This window comes from Ammospiza caudacuta, chromosome 11 (assembly GCF_027887145.1).
Source record: "Ammospiza caudacuta isolate bAmmCau1 chromosome 11, bAmmCau1.pri, whole genome shotgun sequence".
NCBI classification, from domain to species: Eukaryota; Metazoa; Chordata; class Aves; order Passeriformes; family Passerellidae; genus Ammospiza; species Ammospiza caudacuta.
In genome coordinates, this window is record NC_080603.1 from 23041078 (window position 1) to 23067638 (window position 26561).

General features: G+C 39.1%; 1 protein-coding gene across 8 annotated transcripts; it reads right to left on the reverse strand.

The window, feature by feature from the left end:
* Positions 1–839: 839 nt before the first annotated feature.
* Positions 840–25228, reverse strand: ECT2 (epithelial cell transforming 2). Of its 8 annotated transcripts, none has more exons than XM_058811902.1 (25): positions 25070–25228; positions 24004–24083; positions 23817–23909; positions 22726–22908; positions 22095–22184; positions 21063–21170; positions 19886–19959; positions 19632–19762; positions 19378–19493; positions 18704–18766; positions 18118–18340; positions 16665–16801; positions 15876–15995; positions 14783–14851; positions 13758–13868; positions 12749–12845; positions 11966–12047; positions 10955–11033; positions 10649–10768; positions 9255–9393; positions 8195–8349; positions 6186–6293; positions 5432–5575; positions 3541–3618; positions 840–2244 (listed from the first exon to the last, which is right to left on the reverse strand). In XM_058811902.1, exons 1-25 carry the CDS (start codon positions 25197–25199, stop codon positions 2155–2157), a joined length of 2820 nt encoding a protein of 939 aa, XP_058667885.1. In that variant the 5' UTR covers positions 25200–25228; the 3' UTR covers positions 840–2154. The 8 variants fall into 8 exon arrangements, with proteins under 8 accessions (XP_058667885.1, XP_058667886.1, XP_058667883.1 ...); XM_058811903.1 differs by having other exon boundaries at positions 3518–3618; XM_058811900.1 differs by having other exon boundaries at positions 3592–3847.
* Positions 25229–26561: the final 1333 nt, after the last annotated feature.

The following is a 26561-nucleotide window of genomic DNA, read 5'->3' on the forward strand; positions in this document are numbered from 1 at the left end:
GATGTGAAGTGTCTGTATCATGACTGAAGCTAGGTGTTTTACAAATCCAGATGCTTACTGCTACCCAATAAGTCACATCCCATGGGGTGAGATGGTAAAAATAATATTGTTTAAAATTCTGGTTTGGGAAAGCAGTCTCACTTCAGATTTCAAAGTACACCAGCCAAAATACCCTCCAAAATTATATACTTATTCCAATGCTACAAGTACCTCTAACATTGAAAATGGAAAAGGTGGAGCAAATTCTCATTTGTAAAAGTTTCTTGTTTTGGCTTGTTTCTATTACTCTGGATCACCTTTTTAACTCAGCAAGGTTATTTCCACCTCCCAGCCTATTCTGTCATCTTACTCAAGATTTTGCTGCTGTTTCAGCTGCAAAACACTCTCCATCAAGAGAAATACTGAGCAGACCCCAACATTTGTTAACAGTGCACTTATTTTTTCATAAAAGTAGAAGCAGCTCTTGCTGAAACTTGACATAACAGGTTAAGATAATGCATCCAGAATGTAGGAGTGGATAAAGTCACGCCAATAGCTGGTATAGCCCTCCTCCTTCTCCAGGAGTTAGCAAGTCTGGTCCCTCCATTATAAACTGTAACAACTGAAGAGCAGGACTAAGCACTAAGTGAGAGGCTGGTAGTGCTGTGAGTTTGTACAGAAGTTACCAGGCTGAAGATGGCCTTCCAAAAATAACAAAAGAAACAGAAACCAAGAACTGTTGTTGGATTTTTAGCATAGTATTTATTGAATAGTTTATTTTCTAGAGCCACTTTATGATAGAAGTGTCTGTGCACAGTCAGCTCAGGTGCTTATTCTGAATGGACAAGGACCAAAAAATAAAAACCAAACCATGGACTGGACACATAGATCCAGGGGAGATTCAAGAATATATTAAGATAAAACAAAAAAATATTCAGGCCTATCACGTGGTATACTTTATTAGGAAAAACTACATAGATAATCAGAGCACAGTTGTAGGTTGGAGCCCAAAAATGCCTTTTTTTTCCCACATAAAAAAGTAAACTTTCATAAAAGCTTGTTTAGCAAAGCCAGAAGCAGTGTTATTTTAAACAGTTTATTTACATTGCTCAGATTGACAAAGAGATATAAAAAACAGTGCAGTCTGACACATTCAAAAGCATCACTAGTTACATATAGATACAAGACAAAACACAGGTGGTTAAAAAGAAACCAGAAGTTGTGAACTCCTGCTAATACCAACAGTTGAACTGTTAATGAAATGCAGAAATTTACATATTCAGATAGTTTGTGAGAGTGCATTGCAGGGTACAAACTGTTCAGAGATGACAGCAGTGAACATAGTTTTAAAGGAAGACATAAATACATGAGGAAGCCTAAAAGCCTTAGGAGTTGTACACTGAAATTTGACATGCCAAAATTGGACCCTGAAGTTCCAATGTCACACCAAGAATCCTATGCATTAAATAATGATTTGTTAACCAAGTATGGGGAATGTGTGGGGGGTTGGTTTTTTAACAACCCTACTAAAGAGGAGTGTAATTCTTTTCCTCAGACTTCCACTTCAAAGCAAGACAAAGAATTCAATTGATCATTTCTGATGGTCAAAGCTCCTCATACCACTGTGTTTACAGTGAGGCTGCAGGAGATCATAATCAGAAAACTCAATTCTATTTAATTATAAACAACTACACTTATAAAATATCTGGAATAAGCAGCTGTACAACAGGTTAACTGTCATACTTGAAAGGTCAGGTACTTCATAATGTATCTCCATTTAAGAAATCCACAATTCAAACATTAGAGTGCTCTGCCAGTAGATGAAGTTAGGCAAGCATAAGAGTCATCCAAACTAGCAGTAAATTATGTGATCATCATCTTCATTTCAAGATCTGACAAACCAGTTTATTGCCTGGAGGGGACAATTTCCATAGAAGAAAATGTTTCAGTTATGCTGGTAAGGAAATAAATCTGTACAAGGGAATACTGTGTTTAAATGAAGGCCAAGTCACTTATTCCACTGATTGGCTGGTCTGCTTCAACACAACTAAACCCCCCTTGTGATTAACTTAGTGTCATCTAACATTTTGCTAATCATGGCTAAGTGCTAATGACTAAGGTACCAGAAATGTCAGTCACAGTCACTGCCACAGAGCAGAGCCTGCCCCACCTGCCTCACACCAGGTGGGTTGTGGATCGGCTTAATGTGTGACTCCTCTTTTCAAAGATCGAGGGAAGGCTGACCAAGGATGGAGAATGAACACCCTGTTGGACAAAAAAAAAAAAAGTTATTGATCATATATGAGCCAATATCAATAGTGCAGCAATCATTTCTCAACCTTCACATCTCATACAAGGAATGTGTGAGTGCAGATCTCAAAGATTGGCAGCTTTTGAAATTACTGATTCAGCATTTCTAGAGTTTGAACTTAACACATTTTAAAAACTACAGAAGAGATTTTTTTTCCTTGTTACCAGCCTTGAGAGATTTGGAATGCAAGAACATGTTTTTGAAGAGTGGCTGTTAACAAGTATTAGTATACATCTTGCATCACTTTTTGCAGTAATCTCCCTCCAAAATGAAGGCAAGATACACTATGATAATCTCTTAGAGAAACAGAGCTCCCACTCCAATCCTGCAACTTTCTGTATAATCATCAGCTCTGAGCCCCAAATGAGATGCTGAACACATGTCTCCTTGGCTGCAGGAGACAACAGACATCCCAGTGATTTGTCAGAGCTTGCTTCAGCTGTGCCTGGATGGGCACACACTAGGCAAGAAGCTGACTTTTCTGATGCTTGGAGAATAAGCTGCTTCTGAGACTTAATTACTGTGAAACCAACACATCAATATGTAGCACTAAAAGTAAACCTCTTTGGATTAGCTGAGATTTTATATTCTTTTCACATTAGACCTCAAGATACTTGCACAAGCAATCCTCTGTTGCGCTTAAACAGCCAGCCAAGCTTCTCAGCACATCAACAGGTCACGGTAGTTGGGCAGCTTGTGCACCTGCATGCTCCAAGAATCTTTTAAACAGGGATATTTTGGGCAGGTAAGGGAATACACACTTCACTGTGAACAAGCCCCATACCTGTTTATGGCATGTCCTCCATTTGCAGTCATTGGCAATATCTGAAAATTTAACCCTAAATTCCTCTTTATAGAGCAGCTCTTATTAGGCTTCAGTATTTTATACCCGATTTTTTTTTATTTACAGATAGAGAATAAAAAACTAAAACCACAGGTAAAATGAGCTGCTCAAGACTTCCTTGCAACCAAGTTATTAAAGTTCTCAGAGCTCTGGCCAGTGAGTTACATGGCCTGAAACAGTGAGGAATTCAACTGTATATCAACTAAAAGAAAAACACATTTAAAAGTTTGTGAAAAAATGAGTTTGCACCCAGAACCACATGTGAGTGCTGTGCATTAGAGGATGTTAAAGAACAACCTTGTGCATTAGAGGATGTTGAGAAGAACCCAACACCACTTGAAGCCCTTTGTGCATTAGAGCTGTGCCATGCTCTCTTAGCTTACAGCACTCAGGATTCCTTGCTCACTTCAGTCAGGATCTGATGCACAGAATTTCCCAGCACCACACCGGTTATCACCTCCAGCATCAGCACAGGTGGCAGTAACTACAGGGAAAGCACATGGTCTGTCCAAGGCATGACCATTTAAACTTTCCAAGTTGGAAGAGGCTTTTGCTTCTAGAGCATTTGGAAGATGAGTATTTGGAGAGCCAGGACACAGCACAGGTCGAGGCTTGGAGCTTTGAGAGCTCCAGTCAACAGAACTGGAGCGATGGACATTAACAGCACACTTGGCAGATCCACTTAGGCTGCACGTGGAAGAGGAACAAGCAATCTACAATTAGGAGGGATTTAAGAGTTAGTTCAAACAAGAAAAAAAACCCTCAAGTATCCAAGCTTTATTGATATTTTTACTCTATGTTTTTTTTTCTGCACCAGAAAATTCCTACATAAGTGTAGGCTAAGATTTAATTTCAATAAAACCGTATGTCTGAATAACAGCTTTGACTCTGAATGGACTCAGACAGGTTTCCTGCAGTTTTAGTTTCCTATCAACAACTGCACTGGTATTCCAACTTGAAGGGCTGGAATCCAAACCTCTTTTCCCCTCAACCTTATAATTGAACCAAAAAGGCTTTATGCAAGTTCAGTGGTGTGTGGCATTGGTTAAAAAATCACAACACATCATCTGCTGCCAAGCTGGAACTTATTACCACAGGTGCAAGAGGTCTGGGAAGAATCTGAAACAGGAACATGGTTTTGCAAGTTTCTAAGATTTTGTGGAAAACAAGTATTTTTGTCTGGGGTAGATATGCACAAAATGAAAAGTACATAACTTGTAAGTTCATGAGAAATGAGATACAGTGCTGTATCAAAATGAAGACAATTAGAATGCAAAAACAATTGTTGCCATAATCATAAGAGAAGGAAGAAAGTCTCTCTGCAGGAAACTAGGCTATAGCCCCATTGGTAGATGATTTTTTTTATTTCCTCTAAATCAAGGGAGTCTGCTGTGATACTTCCTCCCTTACTGCTTCATATTTTCTCATGTGGGAGAGCAGGGCTATATCTTTATGTTGTACAATTTAATGGCCACTCAAACATACTGAATTTCCTCAATATTGAAGTACTGACACATCAGGCAGTAATAGAAAGATGAAAAGGATTCCCTTTTTTTGGCCTTCTGTCCCACAGACTAGACAGTAGGTGTTTACTCAAATTTACTCAAACACTATAATAAAAAGCAAAGATGATAAAAATATTCCTCCAAATCTAGTCTGCTTTACTAGACTGTATTAGGAAATTGAGTTTGGCCTAATGTAGCAGGAGAAAGTGGTAACAGGCAGCCAAGGCATAGCAGAGGAGTTGCAATATGTAGAACAATATTTTATTTTACCAAGTTTTCTTAAACATTTACGAGGAGATAATTCCCTTGCTGTTTACAAGCTTGCAGGCTGCAGCATCTATGTTTCTCTACCCTTCCTTCCCAGTTTGTTTCACAGGATGTCTGTCATCTCACTACTCTTACTGAAACATTCACCATACTATTCAGGGTTGTACACTACATTTCTACTTAGTGCTCAAAATCAAAAGCATGAACCAATATAAGACTTGTGTTGAAACTTTCTCACTCTCTCAGAAGAGGAAACATATTCCATTCTGAGCAAAAAAGACTGGTGAGGTTTTTCAACTTAAATGTGTAAGGCAACCCCCAGTTTGTAGTGCATCAAGATTTTTCTGCATTTTCAGGAAGCAAAGCTTCTCATTAAACAGCTCTTGAAAAGAATACCCCTATGAAAGCAGTTAAAAATATTTTCCCCCACTGTGGATGTTGGAATCGCTAAAGAGAGAGCAGCAGCAGCCACGAAAGGAGCATGATGCTGAGAAGGTGCCTTCCCCCGGGGCACGGCTCACTCACCGCCAGGGAGGAGGCGCTGGTCAGGCGGCTGCCGATGAAACTCTCGCTGCAGCTGGGGCTCCGCCCTTCCGTGGCGCTGTGGGACATCAGAGCCCTGCGCAGCGCTCGCTTGGGCGTTTTGGAGAACGAAAAGGCTCTTGTGACCTGAGGAGGTTGGCAAGTGGTTAAACACTGACTGAAACCAGGCTGTAATCGCTGCTATTATACAGGCTGCCATCCTGAAAATCTCTGGGATGTGTATCAAGTGCTGGTGGTTGGATCACAACCAGCCAAACACCCACACCTAAAGTGATCTGACTTCTAAGGGCTTCCCATCATCCTTGCTCTTCTCATTCTGTCCAAAGAGGAGGACAACACAGGAGGGAGAGAGGAGGGCAGAGATTGACAGAGAAGTCAAAGCAAGGTTTGGTCACCAAGGCTTCCTTACATCCCTCAGCCCTGCAGAGTCAGGCCTCCCCTCCTTTTTCAAGTTGCTTCTCAAATTTGCATTATATTTAAAAGACTCAAAGTATTAAACAGCCTAAAGTTCCATAGCAGACTGAAAAATGACTACATAATACTTATGACTGTAATACTTAAGACTATATATACAGATATTTCAAAACCTTAAACACCCCTCACCTTCTTTCTTTAAGGAGATTATATTTAAGAGTTTTACTTCAGATTAAGTTTTTCCTGTCACTACTGTAAATACTACAAACCACCTGAAAGAGAAATCCCAGCACAATTCTCTGGATAAAAAGCACCATCTTACCTTTTTTGATGTTTTCTTTATTGCTCTGGATGCTCTGCTTAAAGTACTGTCCATATCTTTAGTATTTACTTCAACTGAATCAGGATCAGCAACATAAATGAGATTTTCCTGTAGACAAAAGTAGTCTTAATAATGGTCAAATATCAGCATTTGCAAAAATATAGTTTTCTAGTGCATTAGGTCAGATTTGGAGGGTTTAATAGGCATATTCCATATTTAACTCTTTATACAGTCCAGCAGCTATTTGTTTTCAAGCCATTCTGTTAGATCAACAGCTGGTGCAACCAGTTTGTGAAACCACTTCATCAGTAGTTTCACATGCAGTTTGTCTGATTCAGTTTCAAGTCCAGGGCTGACCAAATTAAAGGCAGTAGTTCTGAGGCATCCCCTGAGAGTTTCCAAGATAAACATTGCTTTATTCCACTGACACATCTAGCACATTTCTGAAGTGAAATCTTGAGAGCTCCAGCTGTCAAACATTAAAACTAAAGCCTTTCAGCTTCAGTGCAGTACATGTTGCAGAATAGCCACGAGTTTTTGGGGTTTTTTCATGCCTCATTCTTAAACTTCAGCATTGCAAAGCAATCTCTGCCTACCTACTTACAAAACGTGGGGGGCAGAGGGGACACACATGGGAGTGGGAAGCTGCTGGGATGATTCTTGCTGTTTGTTGTCTGCATTTTGAGAAAACACATTTTACACTTAAAAAAAAAAAATAGAAGGACCCCAGTCAGCAGCTTTATTGCCATTCCTAGGGCCTAAGGAAGAGTAGCTAAAGCATTTGCTGCCACCAGGTGGCGAAGTCAATGTTATCTCCATTCACATGATGCTGTGGAAGTATAAAACCAGGCAAAAGTGCTTAAATTGAAGCTCAATTTGACATTTAAATAAGCAAGAAAGAAGTATTATATAGTAGGTACAGAAATTATAACTAATGAGATTCAGCAAAGTAGGTTACAATTTGTCAGTATGTGATTGAGTGTCTTGGGGCAAGAGGGAGCTATACATTTATTACACAAAGGTGTAATTCCTGTTAAAAATCCAAGTTACATGTTACACAAAATACTGAAGATAGGCAATACACAGACTAAAGAAAATTAACACTTCCACATCAGCACTTTTAATACTCAGTACCTGGAAGGGAAACCACAAAGCCCAAGTCTCTTATCCCTAAGTCCCTAGACCCCAAGACACACAAAATAAAACTAAGATGCTGTTTTTATGACTTAATTACCTCTCCTGTAACAAGCATGCCTTTAAAAATCACAACAAATATTGTACTGTAAGAATACACTGCAGAACATAAAGCATTTCCAGTTTACACCAAGGAGCTTCAGCTGTATGTATTGCACATATTTTCAGCAAATTGAGATGACTGATGTGCATAGACTTTTACATAATTAAAACATCAGCTGAAAGCCTCTTGCTGTAATTGGAGAGGATCTACTCCTCAGATTAGTGGTTTTCTGCCTATAGAAAGCCCACATGCTGAATTTCTACAAGTGTGACAAGGCCAGTGCCTCCTTTATTTCACTGGTTTTTTATTTCCTTGTTTTAAGGTTGTAGATTTCTGTCTCTGGGAGGAAGATGCTTCATGTCTCTTGCATTATAGTGGAGATGAGGTGTAGAGCAAAGAACTCTAACAGAGTTAATCCAACACAAATGATCAACAACACTGGGATTGTAAATTCAAAGATAGCTGTGAAAGAAGCAAGCTAAATACAATTCTTGTTAGAACTGCAGTGCAGAGTTGAATCATACCCTTTTCACTATCACAAATTAATTATAAATAATTTTTGATTTTTAAGCACTGCTTAGCTTCTGCACAAACTAACTTCCAGCCTGTTTCCTTTTCTACCTTTTAACACTCACTTGCAGGCATGTTAGCACAAATGTTTTCTGCTCTACTTTACCTCAGGCATGTCCACTACTAACTTCTTTCACTTCAGATGCTTAAAGCCATAAAGAGGGAGAAGTCTCAGTCAGCAGCCTGGTTCCAGAGTACTTACTGCATCTGCTTTGCAAATCGTGTTGGCCACGTGCCGACACAGCATCTTCAGCCAGTCCTCCTTGCAAGGGTCTTCAGTTGTCATCTGGAAACTGAGCAGCTTGTTGTTGAGTTCTGTAGGTGGCCTCACCACTAAGGCAAAAGCTTTCTGGCAATCTACATTTTGTTAAAAGAAAAAAAATAAAAGCAAGGAGTTAATAAAAAGAATAATAATTTTTTCATGTAATTCAGAGGGAACTAGAGACAACATGATTTGGTGTGATGGTTTTGTCTTTATTTACACACTAGCTCTTGTGTCACTTGCAAGAGCAGAGTTGTGTCCACAGCCATCATCAAGAGGCTGCAATCAGCTGTTCAGGCAATAGCTGAACAACCAAATAATCTGCAGAGCAGTCAGCCTCACCCACCCTCTTTGCCATTTCTCTTCTTAATTGGGTTTCTATGTTCAAGTGCTTCAGAGTACATAAAGAAGAACACATGATGTGCATATCATCACTTACAGTGAAACACCAGATCTTGCCAGGATAGAAATCTGGAAAATGGTGTGACTAGATTCTTTATAAGTCACTATCAATGCTGGAGCAGTATGGCAAAGCAGGCAGAAATTAAGTCATCTTTTAAGATGCCAAGCACAGCTTCTCCTGAGCATTATCACCATCACCAGTTAGAAAAAAATTTGTTTTCACACCAACAGCACTTTTCTCTGGCCAGCCTAATGCTCTGGGCTGAAGTTTGAGGTTTGGTTTTTATTTTGTAAATCCAGAGCTGTCAAGTGTTAAACTCTGTTTATTTCACACTGCCAATTGGTTGGCTTATGCTAATGCCATCAGTTCTGCCAAATTCAGCATCCTGCAGCAATTCTCAAAAAGCCAAAAGGGCATCAGTACAAGGAATTCTTAAGCTCCTACAGAGATTCAAACAGAAGCTTTTACTAAAATCACATATCTAACATACCATACAAGGAATACACCTTAGCATTCCATCCCACAAGAGCAGAGCTTCCTCCTTCACACCCTGAAACACAGTTTAATTAGCTACCAGAGCATTCAAAACACACACACCTTCTGTCTCCCTGATGTCCAAGACTTTCTTGATCTGGGAGAGAGGCATGAGAACAACATGCTTGAGAGATGCAGGAGGCCTTGTGTGGCCATGGGGACTCTTGAAAGCTCCAATAACTTTATGTCGTTTCCTCGCAATCTGTGGTTAAATAAAATAGAAAGGGTCAGTTGGAAGAGCTCTTGCCATTGTTTCCTTTCTTTTCTATATTTTTTTACCTTTTTTCCTTTTACACCAGGCACAGAAAATCTTGCTACTCTACCCCATAAATCTTAAAGAAATTCACTTATCTCTCTATTCACTGCCTACAGCCCAAATGGCCCAACAATATTTGTTACTTAGCATCAAAACACTCAGCTGAAAAATACAATAATTTTTTTTAAAATACCTAGTAAGGAAGTAATTTTGCATTATAGACCTCAATTCTACCCTGCATAACAAACAAGGGTCCTTTGAAAGCTACCACAAGGTAGTCTAGATTTAAACAGAAAAGACAACATCTATATGCATGAACCAACATAAGGTGTGGTGTGTTATGTCCTAGAAATATCACTTACTGTTGCTTATGCATGCAGCCATGGAGCAGACTCTGCATAAAAACATGTGAGGTACTTGTGTGCCAAAGTAATGCATCTTATTTGTCTCTTGTCCAAGAGACAAGCCAAGAAGCTTTATTAAAAGTGGTTTTATTTGCCTTTCCTTCCTTTATGAGAAGTGATGAAACTGAGTCAACTCAAATCTCTAGTCACAAGAACAGGATTTTGTCTCTACGTGCTGCTTAGGACAGCACTAATTTTGAATTATTTTAGAGTTGGTCTTCTATGAAGACAGTGTTCTTCACTGCTGGAGACAGCAACAATTACTTTATGAAAGTGTCCTTTATACATTCAGTTCTTCCATATTTGTCTCCCAGTCAGATTATTCTTCCCCTCTAGTTCTTCCTAACATATTTTTAGTTTAAGGCATATATTGCAACTTTGTTTTTTGGTAGCCTAAGAACAGACAGATCTACCAAGGCCCACTATTCCCTCCCATTATATACAACTAAACTTTAAGAGGACAAACAACCTGATGAGCCAAAGACTCCAGCACTTTTTCATCCATTGGTGCTACTCAAAGTGCTATTCAGATAAACATTTTTTAACATATTAATCTGCTTTTATGTTTTTACTCTGGCTGCAAGGCATAAAAGGCTACATTAACACCTCTCAGCCATAAGAGGCTTATACAGTAGTTAATGGTAAAGAAATATCAGCATGTGTTGACCTATCAGCAATCTGTGACTTAGAATTCTGACTCAAAAGGTCTTAAATTCCACTTATTTATATTCATGTGCAGTGTAAAAGTGTAAAGCCTTTTACAATCCAGTTCATGAGATGTGCTGGTATCACCTTACCTCTAGGCAATCATTGAACAGAAAGAGTGTGACCTGCTCTCCCCTGTCACAGATGTCATCCCCAAGTGCCACAGTTTCCAGACGCTGCACCAAGCTGCGGTGGGAGGACAGGAGATTGGCCTAAATGACAAAAGCAAAAAGCTCATTAAGCATTTAGTTCAAGTGCTGGATTACTGCTTGCTTTCAGCTTAACACTGGCAATCTGTTTAAACCAGCACTGTTGCATTGTAGCCTCACACATTTTTGCAAAGGGAACAAAGTACTGCAGGCATTTAAGAGATCTGCAGCTTTGGAGAAATTACTTACTGGACATCCATCCACTTCATAGACAACATCAAAGAACTGCCTTTGTGCCTCTGTTTTTCTTTTGTCTTCATTAATGTGTCTAAGGAAAGCATATTATATTAACCTTCAATAGCAAGCAACAGTAAACGGATGCACTGCATTTTAGACATACAAAAACAATAAAGCTAAACATTCAGGGATAGAATTTACACAGCAGCACTTGCCACATTGGCCTGAAGAAGTAACCAAATACCACAGAAAATCACATAGGAAACTTTAGCTCTAGAACACTATTCTTGTCATGTTACCAGCACTTGACACACCAATCAATTAAAAATAGAATTCCCCTCCTCTGCCTGCAACATTTTGAACCAGAGACTGACACAACTGAGTTCTTTACAGCCTGCATTTTGTCTCCCCCAAATCAGGACTGCAGCTCACCAAGGCATAGATCCAAGAATAATTACAATTTAAAAGTTGTTGTTAAAACTGGACAAACATTTACCCAATTAATGCAGGAGTTCTTGTTGCTGGAGACATACGCTACACTTCAAAAGAGGTGAGACTTACAATCTAAACAACTTCAGCTTTCAGCTAATTAACTCATGGAACAGTGCCAAGAAGAGCTAATACAGCACCAGAAGAAAAACTAGTCTCCCACCAAAAGTCTGTCCTTTCAGTAGATATAATGCATAGAAGTAAGATTTAAAGAAAAAAACCTATCTCTTTCATTCCAGAGGGAAAAGATAGAAATAAGAGTTGGAACAGAAGAGAGGACTGGGGACAGTTCCTGCTGAGATAGGGGGTCAGCAGAAGTTCAGGTACAAGCGCTGGGGAATGTCACAGACTCCTTCAGAGCTCTGGCACAGAACACCAAAGTGACAACAGCAGCCAAAAGGAGGCTGGAGAACACCTACAGTTATGTTTACTTACTGTTCCTTGTGGCAACATAACACTGACAATTTAGGAGGAACAGAGGGATGTAACTGCAGTATGTTTAACAGTATGTTCCACAGAATCAACATGACTTACGTCATCACCTCCTTTAATGATTCAATAGCTCTCTCTAGAGTTATTTTATCTGGGTTCTCTTCTGCTGTATGTTTCTTAATATCTGCAATTAAAAAAAATAAAGAAATAAAAACTCCATACATATTACAAGTGCCTGAAAAGAAACATGAAAAACTCAAACTAAGTTAAGATAAGCTGACTGAAGACATCAGATCTACTCTGGGGTCCAAGTAGCACTGATTAAGTGGGGAACTAGGCTGAACAGAAGCTGTTCAGACATGTCATTAAGAAATAAAAACCACATACAATACAGAAACCAAACCCTTAAACTATTAAAAAAAATTAAATTGAGGTGCAGAGACAAGCACAGAAGTCTTTTTCCACCTGGAGCAAAGGGTGATGTGGATTTTTTATTATCTTTATTAACAAAAGCATTATTACAGCAAGTGGTTGATACCAGGTGGAACATATGAAATTGTGAGCCTTGTCAATATGAATTGCTCTCTAGTTTATGTTCGTTTCATTTGAATGTCAATTATATTCTTGTTTGAAGAGACAATTATCAGTGCAAACTGTTCCTCTATCTGTATCCTGCATACAAATGTATGAACAAGGGGAATTTAGACAGAATTTATGCTTTCTTCAGTAGTGGGTCTCACTGACTGCAGGAGTCATGGTTAACTCACATAATCAGGCTTGTTTTAGCTGAGAAAAGCTGTTTCTAATGATGACAAAAGGTAGACATGATCTTGGGGTTTTAAGATTTTCACAGACAAACTTATAAAAATTATATCTCTGGGTTACCATTCAGTAGTAAGGCAACACTGGGCAGCCTTTGCACAGGACGGATAAGGAGCTCAGCGAGGCTTTGGCGGCCACATTCAGGTTTGGCTTGATTTATCTGGGGAAAAGAAAATAATGCTTACTTTTTTTTTTTTTACACACATACACAAGATCAGAGAAAAATTCCCTTCCTTGAAATTATCATTGCTATACAAGTGTGAGAATTGTTTACCACAGTCATTAACAGAGCATGTTAAAAACCACACTATTCAAAAGAGCACAGTGATTTATATTCTCAGAATGTCTACTTTTAAAGGGTCCATATCAACCCTTCAGCTCTTGTTCCAGCTGCTAATGTGGAGTGGGACTGAGGATGACCTGTTCTCTTATTTGTTCCCCATCTTTTAGATATCAATACTTGGATGTAATTCCTAGTTCCTCAGAAAACACAAGAAACTGTCAGTGTTTGACACATGACTGTTTTGATATAGGAGTTAAAGCAACACTGCACTATTAACAGTACACACATATCTGAAGAGATCAAGAGTCTTAAGGCTCATCTTCAGATAACTTTCTTTGAAGTTCATCTTCCTGTTAGATCTCCACTGTTGGGCTCCTATTCATTAGTCACAAGAATGCTGAGAAATCCTACCTCCCTGGAGCTTCACAGCTGCCCAAGGAAGTTAAAAGCTGTTTCAGAAATACAAGTCCCACAGGGAGGGGACCAGCCAAAGCAGCAGCTCCAGGTGTCTTTACAGAAAAGAGAAGAGATGTATTTGGGAGGAACTTTTTTCCAGCAACAAATGCATATAATCAAACCACCTTGAAAGCTGTTTAGCAGAGAAGGAACTCAGACTTTTTCTGAGAGGGCTTGAGGGATTGAAGTTCGAATCCTTCCTTTCTGTCTCACCAAGAGGTGTTTGCATTTCTTCAAGCTTTCAAAATTTCACATTCTTCCATCTACTGCATTCAGTAGAACATGGTAACAGTCCCCATGTTCTACTATAGAGTTAGTTCTGCAGACACTTACCTTTAGGAAGGCATGAAACCTTGGTTTCTGCTTTTCACATCTTGTAATCGTCTCCTTGCTCATTTCAAAGAAATTCACAAACGGAGGGTATGTTTTCAACAAGTCTTTTGACTGAAAGAAACAACTGTTAGGGCTCTGCTTTACATGTTATGTATCCTTGTACATATGTTCATATGCCCTGAGCCATACAAAGCTGCTCAAAGGCACATTGCAATAAAGAATAACAAAAAATGTGTTGTAAACCCATACGTGTTCTCAGAGCAAGTTAAGACATTTTTGCATGCCAGATGCCCCAGATTGATGCTGCTGATTAAACTCAGGCTGCTCTCACCAGCATCAAGCAGACAATCTTAAAAGCTGCTGAGCAGCTTGAGTGAGAGGCAGGTTGACACCTAGCAAGAAGCTTTTGGTGAGAATTTTGGAAATTTCAGACAAGTACTTTTGCCAGTGACTGCAATCACCCTTTAAACCACCAGAAGCAACACCTTAGACTGAAAACTTTTGAATGACAAGGACTATTTGTCTCAAAATCATCAGATCAGCAAAATAATCACAAGATACCTAGCACCTATTTATGTTAAAATTCTTTGCAGTCCCAGGCTTAGTCTTCCTGCTCTACACAGGACTCCTTATTCACTTACATGTTTCAAGTCTTGAAGAAAGAACATAAGTTTGTGAAAAGTTGTTTTCTTAGCTCTTTACTATTGATCAGAGGCAGCAGATGGCTAAGGGCCTGGGAAGTGGCTTTTAATGTCCGAGTAAAAAGTGTGTCTGCAGCATTGTAAATTAGTTCTCAAACTGTAGCTATTTGTAGTTTTAATCCTTCATACCTGTGAATAGACATACACACTAAAACTTGACATGGATTGTATCACTTAACTCAACTAAAAAGTTTAAATAAAAAAGACGACAATAAAAGTTGGAGCTCGCTCTCAGCAGTGCTTGGCTTGTGTTTGCTAGATCTTAGAAGTGGATTGTTCATAAGGCAAGATAATAGTTGTAAGCATAAAGAAAAAGGAACTTACATATTTGAGAATGATGTCGCCAATACTTTTGCTTTCAGTCCAGTTTATCATAAGATCTTCCAGGTCTTCCTAGAATACATGCAGGGATGGGGGGAGAAAACAAGCTGAGCATAAAGTGCATAAAGCCATTAAATGGGATCACTATTTTCCTAAACACACATCATTAGGTGTGGTTTTGTGCTGACAAAACAGGCAATCCTAAAAGCTGTACAATTTCACATTCAGCCTACTGGGGGCTGAAAATAAGAGATGTCTGGCTTCCTGAATATGTATATATAGCTGTAAATCAGTGCAAGTACAACTTGGCAGCATGTCAGGACTAGCCAGCTCTGCAGCAAGATGACACTGCTGCATCCAGCACAATACACAACACACCCCAAAGGAATACTGAGAAGGGATACACAGAAGACAGTTGAACCAATTCTAATTAAGACTGCACAACTTATCTAGGACTTAAGTCTATAAGACAGGATTGAAATAGAACTAGGATAGATTCCACTTACTTGCTACACCAGGGTGTCAAGGAAAGTGAGACCAAGCCTGTTAAGCCTTTATGAGCTTGATAAGGATCAAGCTCAATCACCCATCAGATAATAAGAGGGAAAGGAGGGCACAGCTGAAGGTTCAGGATTCACCTTCAGTGAAAGGATTTATCACTAATATTGGTTTGTTGCTGCCACTGCTCATATCTTTATAACACCAAAGATGAAGGAAAACACAACAAGTACATCAAAGCAACTCTCTGCTGCAAATGACTTCAATTTGCCACATGGACACACAGCTCTACTTTCATCTCTGTCTCAGTGGGCACACATCAATAACTGGTGTGATTAAACAGACTGGACCCCACTGGTTGGAAAAAAAAAACAACAAAACCTGTACAAACAAATCACCAAGTTGCAGGTAGCCTGCAAGTCTCTCTACTTTAAAAGCCTACAGAGAAATGCTGCAGGAATAGGCAGATGCCACTATTTGAAAGAGTGTATCAGCACCAGGAAGAGTTTATACCTATAAAACAGACAACTGAAAACACACAGAAAAGATTCAAAGTGTCTATGGAAGCTTCCCCTGCAGGAGAGAAGGTGCAGCTTGCCTTGATTTTAGTGTGCACATCAAGAATATCTGGAATGCTGCCAAATATGGTCTTGATCTCTTCCTGTGCAAGGATTGGTCCCCCAAGTTGTCCTTCCTTCTCCAAAGGAACTTGAAACAACTGATGAATTAATAAAAAAATGTTAATGTCCTCCCAACTGCCAACATTGTGTTAGAAATAGCTATGAAAGCAACAGTATTTTCCTTTTGGATCATAATTTCCTGCAGTCACAATCTTGAGATGTCTCCATTCAGCAAGAGTGGAGAATGGTTTGAAGATACAAACACTTAGTTTGATACATCTCTACAGCATAACTCCCTCTCATCTCTTTCTACTCACACACATCTTGGCTCATTCTTTAAGTAGATAATCAGCTGCAATAGAAATAAACTTACAGAAAGAGCTTAATTTCTTGAAAGTCATTTGCTATTCTGCTCCTCTTGGGATAACTTAAAAAAACAGACTTTTTTTCCCTCTGCCATCTCTCTTTATTCACTAATATCTAAAATATTACTCAAGAAGATCTTATTTTCCTGACACTTCCAATTTCCATATATATTGCAATACCACTGCAGATCCCAGATTAGAAATTGTGTTTTCTAACCTGAACCTGAGTATTTTTATATGTCAGTAAAATTACATGAGACTGTTTATATTGTCATTTTCCTATGAAGCTTTGATGCACCCAAGCCCTCAAAAGCCTGCAGATCACAGATTGAAAATATTAATCAATATAAACATTGGCTATTTTATTACATTTGACCTTGACTGGCTTTAAAGCCATCTTACCTGAATAATTGTTGTCAGAATATCAACATAGTTACTTTCTGTCTGATACAATTCTTTTGCAACCTGCCATCTTGCAGACTGCTTGAGAGGAAGAGGAGTGGAGTTTTTGGAAGGTCTTGCACAGGACTTTGGTGTTTCTGATAAAGAGATATTCCCAAAAGAAAAGAGAGCTTTATTACAATAGAGTCCCTAAAAAAAGATCACCCTCAAAGACAAAAACTTCAGAATTTTTAAGTGAAGATAAGTTTGAGGTTTTTTTGAAGGCTATATTCTAGAGTTAGCAGGGCTCTTCCAAGAAAATGGCTCTCTTTATTATAGCCTACTTATGGAACAACAGTAATACATTTTTCCTCAAAAATTAGACTGAAACTAATAAGCCATTTATGGACAGGTCAATGACTTGACCCTATTATTAGTTCCTTATTTTAGCAGGATTAGGTACTGAACATTACTTATTTATACACTAGTACAAGAGTGCTTTTCTACTTCCACTTTGCCATGCAAACAATTATCTCTCAGCTGCCTGCCATCCTTGCATTAAGTGTGTAGCTCAAAACCATTTACTAAAATCAGCCCTTGCACATACCACTTACATTTCCTCCCATTGAGGGAACAAGAAAGGCTCAAGAAAGTAATTTCTCTTAAAGCTAAAGCCAAGGTGGATATATTTTTAGGACCGTCTTAATCACTTGTTTTGATTTTCCTCAGCCTATAAAGAAGTGAAGGAAAGCTTAGGCTGGCTTGGTTTTGGCTGGAAGCTTTATTCCTGATCCCCAGATTTGTGTCCAGGTGTGTGAGAGGTGCCCAGCTCAGAGCAAGGTTCATCTTGAGCTGAGGGGAAGTGGTGAGTATGAAACCTCTCAGTGTCCTGGTGCCAGACCTTCCCTGGCTCCAGCCAGCACCTGTCACAAACACATTTTCTGAAAAATCCTTTCCTTAGGGTTTTTTCTCCTAAGAATCCTTGTGAAGTTTTAGACATGACAGCTTGTTGGCACAAATAGTGTAGCCTCAACAGGACATTTCAAAGACCTTGGAGTGGGCCCTGCAGGAATTTTCCCTTTAACTCCTCTAGAAAAGAATCTTCATCCTCTTTCTTCCAAGTATCCTATGGAGAGTATTTTAGATGATTTACTGTTGACTATGCTGCTAATTTGCTACAGACTTCCAGCAGAGTATTTCAAGCATTGTGGATTAACACTCAACTGTATCCCTATTTATCACCTCCACATCTATTCCTTCAGATATGAACACGCTTACTGTGATGACAAGAGGCAGCTTGGCCTGTGTCTGAACTCTTCACTCCAACTTTTTCCTCCCCACTTTGAAAAGGGAAAAGCCTGGAGTTACATTGCAAATCTGTAGCAGAACCTGTAAGATTTCCCTACTACCACCATTTCCACTTGCATGCAGGAGCTGCTAACCACTAATGGTGAATGGAAGGTTTCAGCTCTACCTCCATTGGCAGTGCTTGACTCTGGAGTGTTGGAAATATCCAGCAAGGAGCCAATGGAGAGGGAATGTTCAGCTGAGGGGCGTTTCCGAGGAGGGAAGGGGGACAGGTCTGTTTCCCTGGTCAGCTGGGCCAGAGTCTCTTTCAAGCGGCGCCGTTTGCGGTTGCTGTTGGGCGTGCTCAGGGACAGCAGCGACACCGACTTCTTGAAATCAGGACTCTCTGACTACAGGGAAAGAAAACTTCATTTAGGGCTTTATCCTCTGTGTCCACTTCAACTCAGTGAATCACAGAAACAACACACAACACAGCAGGAAACTTCCTAGGGAAGCCGAGGCAAAACGGGTGAAGTTTTTTGTTTCCCTTTCTAAAATAAAAACCACCAAGTTTTGTTTGACTAAAAGTAAAACTTTGGGAACCAGAAAAAAAGTTTCTATTCCAAATTAGTACTCTATGTATAAAATTTATAATGGAATACCTGGAACTTAATGCTGCTTTAAAACATCTGATCTCTAGCCCCACATACATTATGTTGCAGGCTGATTTTACCACCAAAACATGCTGTGCATTGTGTGAGTGTTCAACATACCTTCTCAAATAAATACATGGACTCCCCAGCTCTGGCATCCATTTGAATGCTTCCCCAAAACCACTAGGAAAAGAAAAAAAAAACCCACACATTATAAACACATTACAGAGATTCACCCCAAGTTAAAAATGTTCAAAATAACCTATAATAGTTACACAGTTGGCAAGTGTGGTGGTGTTTTCAGGGGTTTTGGGATGAGGGAAGAGACAAAAATGTTGATTTTATGTTTCAGAAGGGTTGATTTTATGTTTCAGAAGGCTTGATTTATTATTTTATGATATATATTATATTAAAACTTGATATATATTTTATGATATATATATTATATTAAAAGAAGAGAAGAAATGCTTTTATTAGAAGGTTAGCTAAGAATAGAAAAGGAATGATAACAAAGGTTTGTGACTGACAGACAGTCTGGACAGCTGGACTGTGATTGGCCATTAATGAGAAACAACTACATGAGACTAATCACAGATCTACTTGTTGCATTCTAGAGCAGCAGATAATCATTGTTTACATTTTCTTCTTGAGGCTTCTCAGTTTCTCAGGAGAAAAAATCTTAAGGAAAAGATTTTTCAGAAAATATCATGGCTACAGGCAAGGAAGATATTTTTTTCAGAATAAGAACACACAGTTCTACATGGCAGCATTCTCTAAAAAATTTCAGCACTAACCTCTTGCTTCACAACATAAAGTTTTTTTAAAGGTTCAAATGGAAGATCTTTTACTGTACTTTCTTCAACCACCAAGTGCGTACACCTTTCATCACCAACTGGTAAATAATGTCCTCCTAGATTGAAAAAAAAAAAAGGCAAATAAGCAGGAAAGAAGATTCTTGTTAGAAATTAGTATCTCACTTAACAGTTCTGTGGCACCCATCATTATGAACTCTATCCCATTCTTCCCAGAGGTTTTTATAAACAATCACCTTGCATTTCTGTCATTTCTTCCATGTTAGCTTTCTCATCATCAGAGAATCCCAGGAAACTTAGCATGCAGTCCTGAAAGGGAGGAACCTTGAACTGGTTTCTAAAATCATCATCAGCTGCACAGAAATCACTGAAAGAAAGAAAATGCACAAAAAAGTCACTTAAGTGACTTGTGTCAATACTTAAGCAAAAGCTCATAATTTCAGGTGAACAGGATGCAAAGTGAAGGCTGAAGGAAAATATAAACACCTACATTTCATTCCTCTTCTCCCATGCCTTATAAATCCACTCTGCTTTCACAATAGGAATACCAAGGCTTACAGCAATCTACAAAACAGGAAAAAGCATAAGTTGCACCAAATAGTTCCATTGAAATCTTTCTCACATCAAGAAAAATTTGTAACCTTCCTTTTACTTTTCAAGACAGATACTGCAAAAGTGCATATATTCCTTCAAAAGCCAGATTCAACTGCAGCTCCCCAGAGTCAGAACATATGAATCCAGTGACTAGGAAATCAGATCAATAGCTATTTTGACATTTCCTCAAAAGTGCACCATTTTGTTAGTCTGATATCCTTCATCACTCACAAAAACACAAAATCAAATCTCTGTTCCAGCAGAATATGGGATCTTTTTTCTGCTTTTGATACTTTGTATGAAGAAAAATACCCCATCCTGCTTTTATCAAAGAGAAAGTGACTATTTGAAAGGTAACTGCCATGACTGCTTGAGAGATTGTACAGTTTTTCTACATTTTCTCCTTTGATTTGGCAGAAAGGAGTGTTTGAACAGAAAGTAGGACTTCTCTTCCAACTGCAAGATTATAAAGACAAACAAGGAAAAAAAAAAGCAACATCCTACCAACAATTCAAAGCAGGGAGAGTCAAGAGGCATAGACATTGCTACATCGTATTAAATAGTACAAAATTCTATAATCTGTTATATCTATAAACTGAAGTGTCCCAAGTGATTCCCTTTTAGAATCAGAAAAGAAAAAGCACACTCATGTCTATTTATGCATAAAGGTATATTTGAATCCTCACCCATAACAAGTTTTAAATAATTTTTAGAAGATAGGCTCCAACTAAGGAATGAAGTTTTCTACAAGTTACCTCAGAGTTTATTGTTTGGATAGACAGAAGCAGGCATTTTTTCATCATTGTCTTTACTACTGGTAGCATCACTATTTAACCATTTTGGATCTTGTTATTTACTATAATTGTCTGTTTCAAATTTATGTTATTTAGATCTCCCACAGAGACACAAACATGCCAAAGCTGAACACCAGACTGAGATGAATTCACTATTACAAGTTATTGCTTTTAGTACAGGAAAAAGCAGCAGCTTCTGAGCTGAAGTATAAAGAACAAACAGTCTACAAAAGCCAAATTCCAAAGATTTCTATGAAACATCAACTCAAGCTTACATACTCTGAATTTGTCTCCATGTGTTGAATTTGCCACCAGATGAGTAACTTTTGAGCTGAAGTCCCTTCTAATAATTCCACCCATGTGATGAACCAAGGTCACAAGCTTAACCTGAAAAATGAAAATGAAAAGTTTTCAGTATCTTTTGAAGAGTGAGTTCAGCACAAAAGTGGTTTACAAAGCAAGTTACAGAAGGTTACATTAAAGGCCTAGAAATAGAAATACTCTGATCTGTTCTTAAAACAACTTGTTCACAACAACAGAAGATTCAGCTTATACATCAAAAGAGCTATTAAGATTTATTTTTATTTCAACATTTAATACAGCCTTGCTGTGTAGCCTGAAGACTATCCAAGCCACCAGTACTCTCATGATCATCACACATAATGCCTTCACCTTTTCCCACATGTTAGATTTGACATTTTCCTTGCTGATTTAGTCAATTTAGATCAAACCTAACTAACCCCAACACCAGGTAAAGGCTTTTGGTTTGCGTTTGGTTTTTTCCAGATGAAGATGTGGAGCCATATTGTTGATTCCCAGGTGTCCAGTAGGGAAATTAGATGGCAACTGCCTACTGAAATGGAAAAGCCATGTGCTAGAGTATCAAACACAGAGTAAGTCCTGATAGCACAATATCATGACAAGATCACATGCCGGCAAATGCTCTGAACAGAGCTACAAAGATTGTCTTGTTTATTCTACTACATGTACCAAAAAAAAAAGACACTACTGGGTAAACATCTTATCTGAAGCCTCAACCTACAGACCCTTAAGCTCTATTGAATTAGAGCAGCTTAATGTCATTCAACAAAAAAGTGACCAAAAATGACAGACAAAATGACTTGAACAAAGTTTTGTTCCCATCTTCAAATATCACTGCCTCTGGACTTGCAAAAAACCAAAAGAACGAACAATTCCCATACAAGCCTGAGTCATGGTTAAACCCTATCACCCTGGGTGATAGAACAGAAGAATATCTTGAAAATACACTTAACATGGTTTTACCAATCCAAAGAAGAATGTGTTACTTACTAATTCATCTTTCTTTCTGAATCCTGTAAAGCACAGTACCAAGTTCAACATACTTGCACAGTACAGTGGACGGCAGGAGAAAGGTAAAGGCTGAAAACAAGAGGAAAGCTCATGAGTCAACAGCATGCTGCAGCCATTAAAGTTTTCACATCACCTTTAATACACTGCTGTTATTTCTAGTATTAAAAATGTGTCAGACACTAGTCCAGGTCTGTGTACTCAGTTATACCTTAGCTCCAGGCCTAGAGTAACTAGAGCATCCTGAAGTTCTACAGGTAGCACTCCATCCTTTTTATTTCCTCCCCAGTCCATCTGCTCTACATTACAACTTTGGACATATAAAGTGATTACTGGAGAATCATTTGTATGCTGCCTTTCCCAATGGCACAATCCCAAGTGATGATCAACAACTCCCACAACTATAGCAGCAGTTGCAGCCTTACCCCTCTCTGCCTGCACTCTCTCACTACATGCGATATTCTAACACAGCACCAGAAACTTGCTTGTCTCAAAATTCTCTTGCTAGGAATGTTTATAACTGATTGGAATAGCAAGAAAGATTTTACTGTGAACTCTTAGAACTCAGTGCAGTGGGGAGCTAACTCATGTGATTTCAGCAGGAAGCACCCACCTCTCCTTTCTGTGCACAGTGCAGCAGCACCGGCGGCCCGATGACTCTGCAGTCTGCCTTGCAGAGGTTGCTGAAGATGGGAGCTTGGAAGTCTGACACAACGAAGATCGTCTCAAATTCAGGGGAATCAGAATCTCCAAGCTCTTCTATTGTGTCTGTCTTTATGTAGGGCATTTTAATTGCCTTGATGCACAGGGGTGAAAGGGAAAGCATTACTCAGGTAACATACTTGCACAAGTGTAAAATTCAACTGATGTTTATTTTGGAGCATTAGGAAAATGTGTGAGTCATATTTCAGAGTTAGGATTTGTGAAAGCTGAATGCAATGCACTGTTCTCCAGCATAAGAATAGCTATGAACTGCTGCATGCTTTAAGACTGAATGTCACATAATTCCTGCTTCTGAAGAATCAGAATTCTGGTTGCTTAAGCAGTTTATGTATCAGTTCACACTGATAATGTAGCACTGGAAGGAGCTAGATAGAAAAAGTACCCTAAGCTCAAAAGCTAAATGAAATTTCAGACTGTCAGAACAGCTTAGGGTACTGTGGGATGCTACTAAAAAGTAGCATCCAGTTTGCAACAGCAAGCTCCATGCTGCAAAATGCCTACAGAACAGAAATAGGTTTTGTTCATTGCTTGATATTTCTAAGCGGTTAAAAAAATTTGTCCATTCTATTTTCAAATACTAGTTCCAAACTTTATCTCTTATGCCTTTCACATCAAGATATGGAAAAGCATTTCTTGCACTTCAGTTTGAATGCAGCTTTCAATTGAAAGAGAAGTCCATTGACAATTACAAAGCCAGTTCATAGCACAAACTTATGTGTGACTGAACACAAGCATGCAGTTGGATTATCCCCATGGATATTTTGATGCCCCTGTTAGAAAACACCACTAGAAAAGAGCTACAAGTGTTACTTCATATTTTAAAAGAAGTGCTAATTTGATGAGCTGTGACACCATCAGAACCATTAGCATATATTATGACCATTATGCCCAATTAATCCAAATTAAAGTGTGTGCACATTTCAGTCCCAGTGAAGTGTAACATGCTGCATGCAATTACATGTGCTGAATTGCATGACATACCATATGAATAATACTTTTTATTAGTTTTTCTTCTGATTTATCAGGGCTACTTTCCTTTATCTTTATAACAGGTACTTCCATTATCTTAATGGTCTGTGGAAGAGGAGAACTTTAGTACAGAAGCAAATTGGTTACTACAAGTCTGAAGGCATAACCTTCAGTGATGTTTTATCTCAGGCCCACATACCTCCAAGGCTTTCTGAAGCTCCTCACGTTTCCCTGCTTCCTGAACCAAAACCACTCTTGTTTCTATTTGAGGCATTTCTTCTGCTCAGAGAGAAGCAAGGATAATATTTGTATTTTAGCAGAAAGATCTATGTTATGTCTAAATCAAGCAATAATATACACAAGAATACAGGCAGAGTAACCTTTCAAGATTCCTTATCAGGAGCAATCCTGAAAATAAATGTTACTTTAAGAAGAGTGTCTTTTAATTAAGGCATACCAAATTGACTTTGAGCCCAAACTTTCAAGTATGAAGTGAAACTAGAATCTGCAATTCATGACCAGTCAAAACAAAAACATAAATCAAGGAGGAGGAAAGACAACAAGCAAATGAAAACCCCCAAAAAGTACAGGCTTAATGCTTCTAGCAGAATTAGATACCAAGATCTGCTAGAAAATAGTCAGCTGGTATCTTTTCTAGTTTCTGTGTTCCTGCTAACAAGGTTCATTACTTTCTTGGTAACTGTGCAGTTACCAGGAATATCAGAACTGAAACTAGATGCCTTGTTTTTTTCCTTGCATTAATAAGCCTTCGAAATATTAGGAGGAAAACCAAGTGTTGCCTCCATGTCATTTACATAACAGACCACAAGCAGATTTTGGCTACTACCTTGGAGGAAAACATTGGTGGTTGTTTTTTAATTTCAAGATTTGTTATTGAATTAATTTTGGGCCTAAGACTATTAATCTCTCCATGTCTCTACCTTATTAATCTGTCCACCTGTACATAACAGAGCAGCTGCAGTTTCCAAACACTGATGTCAAAACGTCACCTGCAGTAATTTATTCCACAGAAGAGACATCAAATGGAACTGACAGCTTTCTGTACAACAGCCACAAAATTCATTCAATTTGGGCTGTAACTCCAAATGTTCTTAACGAAAGGATTCCAGATCAACACCCTTTTCCCTACTCTTTGTACATTCTGGAGCTCAAAGTACTTTTGGTTTTTCAAAACTACTAAATACCAACAAAGTAATCAGTCATTGCACAAACCAAGCAGTCTTAAAATAAACTTCCCCCCTTACCTTCAACATCCAGAACAGCTGCACGGAATACATTCTCTTTGGAGGTTTCTATCATTTTTGACTCAAGAACAGAAGAATCAGCCAAGAGGCTCCTCCCAGTTTCAGACACCAGAGTACTGCTGTCAGCCATGATTATGCTTTGTTTCTTTCTTCAACAGCTGCAAGGTGCAGGGGGGAAATTCAGTTACAGGTGCAAAAAGCTCATTCATGAGTCCTATGACCAAGGCTGTCAGAAGTGACTTCAGAAAACAAAACATTTGGGCTCCTACTGAACTCCCACTCACACTGATAGAGCATCAAGAATAACACAACTGATAGAAACAAAGCTGTTACAGAAATGGTTCTGTAATTCATCTGCACAGAGGGAACTGCAGCTCTGAGCACAGGCAAACATGAACTCAAGTGCTCATTTAAAAAAGCTTAACCACAAAGCAAGAAACTAAAAGCATTTGTTTCTTTCAGTGACAAGCTATTTACAAGCTACAGCTGAGACTAAAATTAGCATTGTTGATTTGAAACATCAGCAGAAGAATTAGGGTAAGCATAGCATCTTGCTAAAATGTGATTTCTCAGGTGAACTGGCTAGAGATACTGTGGTTAGAAATGAGCACCCAGAGAGCAGAGCCAGGACTATTTACTCTTAGAAAAATTAAAAAACCTTGAGAGTCTCTGCAAAGCTGATGTGCACATACATGTCCAGCTGTATGGTCCTGAATTAACTATGACAGAGTAGAAGCAGCCTTTCATCCTCAGATACAGAGGCCTTTTCTCCTCTCCTCTCAAACACCCTGACCTGTGCTCTCCCTGCCCATCAGCCTTGTCACCTACTGCAAAGGCAGAACCTCAACCCTCTCCTTTCCTGGGAGCCACCTCCCCAAATCCTGCAGCACAAAGATTGCTCTCAGGCACGTGCCCAACACACAGGAGGCAGGCAGGGCGAGTTCCTGTGACTCATCACACACCCAGGTTCCAGTGTTTGCACAGTGAGATCAGGAGTTACCCACAGCAGCAGCTACAGCTGAGCTGCTGTTGGACAATAACCCTTGGTAGCACTTGAACTGGAATTGTTCTGTGACTGCATGTGCCCTTTGAAAACAGCAGCTACACAAATACTGCACTGGAGCATTGTCTGAAAGAGGACTCTTGAGGCAGTAAAACCCTAGAGAACAGCACATGCTATTTTCCAAGTTGGGTAATGACCATCCCATTACACAGCAAAGTCAGAAGACAAAAAGCAATGGGCACTTGGTCATACCAACAATACAGAAAGGACTGGGACTCGTGGAAGGGATTCAGATCCTCACAATACACAAGTTCCTAATGCAGTGATGAGCAATAATCAACACCACAAATCTATCGTTATTCTAGACATATTCAACTCCCAGATTTACCACCTGGGTTTCCAGGTCACACACAGCTGTGCAGGTCCATGGAGCTGAGTTTCCCACACCTATGCCCCAGTCACCCTCCTCGTTTTTCTCAGAGAAAGAGG

Coding starts and splice junctions, on each gene's coding strand:
- ECT2 (XM_058811899.1), bottom strand. CDS start 25,199: ATGGCTGACAGCAGTACTCTGGTGTCTGAAACTGGGAGGAGCCTCTTG. Junction 22,185..22,725: donor ACTGTGCACAGAAAGGAGAG/GTGGGTGCTTCC, acceptor TCTTGTTTTCAG/CCTTTACCTTTCTCCTGCCG. Junction 18,767..19,377: donor TTTATGTTGTGAAGCAAGAG/GTTAGTGCTGAA, acceptor TTCTTTTCCTAG/TGGTTTTGGGGAAGCATTCA.